Genomic DNA, 4,632 nt, shown 5'->3' with positions numbered 1-4,632 from the left:
TGTGTGACGTACATGGGAGCTTTCATGCGGATTTTCCTGGCCGCTACGCTGTCAGCTGGTAACGTGCCATCTTTGAGGTAATTGACGATTGGATTCATCCAAGTACTCACCTCCTCAACCGGTGCTGCCACCTATAAAGCTTCACGTTATAATTGTTGCTTGAACGTATTTTGCCAATATTAGCGGTAAGTAGGTTTTATAAGCGCAACGGCTTGATACATGTACCACGTCGGTGGATTTTTGACAGACAACTTCCACCCTTAGTGAAGTGGCTGAACGTCAATGAAGCAAGTTTGCTGAGGGGCGTCAGCTTTCTTGTTCATTGATCGTGGCACTTGCGTGATTGAAAAAGAATCAAATTTGTTGGCCAATTCTTCCACCAGTTTCAAATATTTTTGCATTGCATGATCTCTGGCTTCGAACGTTCCGTTCAACTGATTTGCTACCAGCTGTGAATCGACCGCCACTTTCAATGCCTTAATACCCATCTGTTCTGCAATACGTAACCCAGAGAGTAACGCTTCATATTCTGCTTCATTGTTAGAAACATGGAAAGCGAAACGTAAGGCGTAGGTGTGTTCTTCACCGTCTGGGCTGGTAAGTATCAGACCGGCACCGGCCCCGTCTGAAATGTCCCGTTCTTATTGATTAAAAACGTTCCATATTAATTGATTTCGTTGTGAGGTTTTGACCTCTATATGAGATGTTTTTCAAAGACTGCATTCATTTTAAAACAAACCATAACCTTTATTTCATCAATAAAGGTTTTAAAAAGCTTTACGTAGATTATCAAATAATGATAATCTAAAATATCCTGTTTACACACGACCATTACATAATGGTTTACAATACAAATATGTTACAACAAAATAAGTTTCTTGAATGCAGTTTTTACACAATATCATACAAGCATGGACTCCAAATCTCGTCCTTATTTAAGTATGCGACAGCGGAAGCTCTTAATAATCACCTGAGAATAAACATGCTTAAAACGTCAACAAAAATGTTGGTGAGTTATAGGTTTAACCTATATATATCACATCATAATAATAGACCACAAGATTTCATATTTCAATACACATCCCATACATAGAGATAAAAATCATTCATATGGTGAACACCTGGTAACCGACATTAACAAGATGCATATATAAGAATATCCCCATCATTCCGGGACACCCTTCGGATATGATATAAATTTCGAAGTACTAAAGCATCTGGTACTTTGGATGGGGTTTGTTAGGCCCAATAGATCTATCTTTAGGATTCGCGTCAATTAGGGTGTTTGTTCCCTAATTCTTAGATTACCAGACTTAATAAAAAGGGGTATATTCGATTTCGATAATTCAAGCATAGAATGTAGTTTCACGTACTTGTGTCTATTTTGTAAATCATTTATAAAACCTGCATGTATTCTCATCCCAAAAATATTAGATTTTAAAAGTGGGACTATAACTCACTTTCACAGATTTTTACTTCGTCGGGAAGTAAGACTTGGCCACTGGTTGATTCACGAACCTATAACAATATATACATATATATCAAAGTATGTTCAAAATATATTTACAACACTTTTAATATATTTTGATGTTTTAAGTTTATTAAGTCAGCTGTCCTCGTTAGTAACCTACAACTAGTTGTCCACAGTTAGATGTACAGAAATAAATCGATAAATATTATCTTGAATCAATCCACGACCCAGTGTATACGTATCTCAGTATTGATCACAACTCAAACTATATATATTTTGGAATCAACCTCAACCCTGTATAGCTAACTCCAACATTCACATATAGAGTGTCTATGGTTGTTCCGAAATATATATAGATGTGTCGACATGATAGGTCGAAACATTGTATACGTATCTATGGTATCTCAAGATTACATAATATACAATACAAGTTGATTAAGTTATGGTTGGAATAGATTTGTTACCAATTTTCACGTAGCTAAAATGAGAAAAATTATCCAATCTTGTTTTACCCATAACTTCTTCATTTTAAATCCGTTTTGAGTGAATCAAATTGCTATGATTTCATATTGAACTCTATTTTATGAATCTAAACAGAAAAGTATAGGTTTATAGTCGGAAAAATAGGTTACAAGTCGTTTTTGTAAAGGTAGTCATTTCAGTCGAAAGAACGACGTCTAGATGACCATTTTAGAAAACATACTTCCACTTTGAGTTTAACCATAATTTTTGGATATAGTTTCATGTTCATAATAAAAATCATTTTCTTAGAATAACAACTTTTAAATCAAAGTTTATCATAGTTTTTAATTAACTAACCCAAAACAGCCCGCGGTGTTACTACGACGGCGTAAATCCGATTTTACGGTGTTTTTCGTGTTTCCAGGTTTTAAATCATTAAGTTAGCATATCATATAGATATATAACATGTGTTTAGTTGATTTTAAAAGTCAAGTTAGAAGGATTAACTTTTGTTTGCGAACAAGTTTAGAATTAACTAAACTATGTTCTAGTGATTACAAGTTTAAACCTTCGAATAAGATAGCTTTATATGTATGAATCGAATGATGTTATGAACATCATTACTACCTTAAGTTCCTTGGATAAACCTACTGGAAAAGAGAAAAATGGATCTAGCTTCAACGGATCCTTGGATGGCTCGAAGTTCTTGAAGCAGAATCATGACACGAAAACAAGTTCAAGTAAGATCATCACTTGAAATAAGATTGTCATAGTTATAGAAATTGAACCAAAGTTTGAATATGATTATTACCTTGTATTAGAATGATAACCTACTGTAAGAAACAAATATTTCTTGAGGTTGGATGATCACCTTACAAGATTGGAAGTGAGCTAGCAAACTTGAAAGTATTCTTGATTTTATGTAACTAGAACTTGTAGAATTTATGAAGAACACTTAGAACTTGAATATAGAACTTGAGAGAGATCAATTAGATGAATAAAATTGAAGAATGAAAGTGTTTGTAGGTGTTTTTGGTCATTGGTGTATGGATTAGATATAAAGGATATGTAATTTTGTTTTCATGTAAATAAGTCATGAATGATTACTCATATTTTTGTAATTTTATGAGATATTTCATGCTAGTTGCCAAATGATGGTTCCCACATGTGTTAGGTAACTCACATGGGCTGCTAAGAGCTGATCATTGGAGTGTATATACCAATAGTAGATACATCTAAAAGCTGTGTATTGTACGAGTACGAATACGGGTGCATACGAGTAGAATTGTTGATGAAACTGAACGAGGATGTAATTGTAAGAATTTTTATTAAGTAGAAGTATTTTGATAAGTGTATTGAAGTCTTTCAAAAGTGTATAAATACATATTAAAACACTACATGTATATACATTTTAACTGAGTCGTTAAGTCATCGTTAGTCGTTACATGTAAGTGTTGTTTTGAAACCTTTAGGTTGACGATCTTGTTAAATGTTGTTAACCCAATGTTTATAATATCAAATGAGATTTTAAATTATTATATTATCATGATATTATCATGTATGAATATCTCTTAATATGATATATATACATTAAATGTCTTTACAACGATAATCGTTACTTATATGTCTCGTTTCAAAATCATTAAGTTAGTAGTCTTGTTTTTACATATGTAGTTCATTGTTAATATACTTAATGATATGTTTACTTATCATAGTATCATGTTAACTATATATATATATATCCACATATATATGTCATCATATAGTTTTTACAAGTTTTAACGTTCGTGAATCACCGGTCAACTTGGGTGGTCAATTGTCTATATGAAACATATTTCAATTAATCAAGTCTTAACAAGTTTGATTGCTTAACATGTTGGAAACATTTAATCATGTAAATATCAATCTCAATTAATATATATAAACATGGAAAAGTTCGGGTCACTACACCGTCTGAGCTTGACGCTCCGTCAGTGAAAAGTTCCCACGTGACGGTTTGGGGTGCCGTCTCGTTGACAGCAGGTAGTGGTCCTGAATTGATGAATTCCAACATGAAATCGGCCATGATTTGTCCTTTAATAGCGTTACGCGGTGCATAGCTGATCTCATGCTATCCCAATTCAATTGCCCATTTTGCCATTCGGCCGGAGATCTCCGGCTTGCTTAAAACCTGCCATGAAAACGTTAGAAATGTTCTCCGCTATACGTGTTCGTTCCAATAACGTGGTACTTGTTTGATAGGTATATCAGTTAGCACAAAAATGTGATGTACTTGAAAGTACTGCCTTAACCTCCTTGCGGTGTGAACCAGTGCATAAACGAGCTTCTCAACTGGATTATAGTTGACTTCGCCATCCTGCAAAACCTTGCTGACGAAGTACACCAACATCTGGGTTCCATCACGTTCCGCCACTAGTACTGAGCTAATCGCTTCGGTGCCCGCTGCTAAGTAAACAGTTAAAGTTTCTCCTGAAATTTTTGAAACATTAGTAAACAAGCATGTAACTTTAATGTCATTAGCTAGAACGAACACTTTACCCGGTACCGGACTTATTAGCGTAGGTAGGGTTTTGATTAACATTTTCATTTCCTAGAAGGCGTTTTCTACTTCCAGTGTCCAATTGAAACTTTTGCCTATACTTGTCTTCAGCACCTGAAAGAACGGTAGAGAAGGCTCCGCTGCTTTGGACAGGAACCTG

The 4,632-nt window shown here is 34.5% G+C and overlaps 1 protein-coding gene across 1 annotated transcript; it reads right to left on the bottom strand.

The window, feature by feature from the left end:
* Nucleotides 1–260: 260 nt before the first annotated feature.
* On the bottom strand, nt 261–3,998 carry LOC139888863 (uncharacterized). The gene is made up of 2 exons (XM_071871846.1): nt 3,884–3,998; nt 261–625 (listed from the first exon to the last, which is right to left on the bottom strand). Exons 1-2 carry the CDS (start codon nt 3,996–3,998, stop codon nt 261–263), a joined length of 480 nt encoding a protein of 159 aa, XP_071727947.1.
* Between the last annotated feature and the right edge of the window lie 634 nt (nt 3,999–4,632).

Source organism: Rutidosis leptorrhynchoides, chromosome 2, assembly GCF_046630445.1.
Source record: "Rutidosis leptorrhynchoides isolate AG116_Rl617_1_P2 chromosome 2, CSIRO_AGI_Rlap_v1, whole genome shotgun sequence".
Lineage (NCBI taxonomy): Eukaryota > Viridiplantae > Streptophyta > Magnoliopsida > Asterales > Asteraceae > Rutidosis > Rutidosis leptorrhynchoides.
This window is presented reverse-complemented; position numbering and strand designations above follow the sequence as displayed.

Excerpts from the sequence above, each read along its gene's own strand:
- LOC139888863 (XM_071871846.1), bottom strand. The coding sequence starts at position 3,998 with ATGGCCGATTTCATGTTGGAATTCATCAATTCAGGACCACTACCTGCT. Across the intron at positions 626-3,883 it reads CGGAGCGTCAAGCTCAGACG|ACGGGGCCGGTGCCGGTCTG; the intron begins GTGTAGTGACCC and ends GGGACATTTCAG.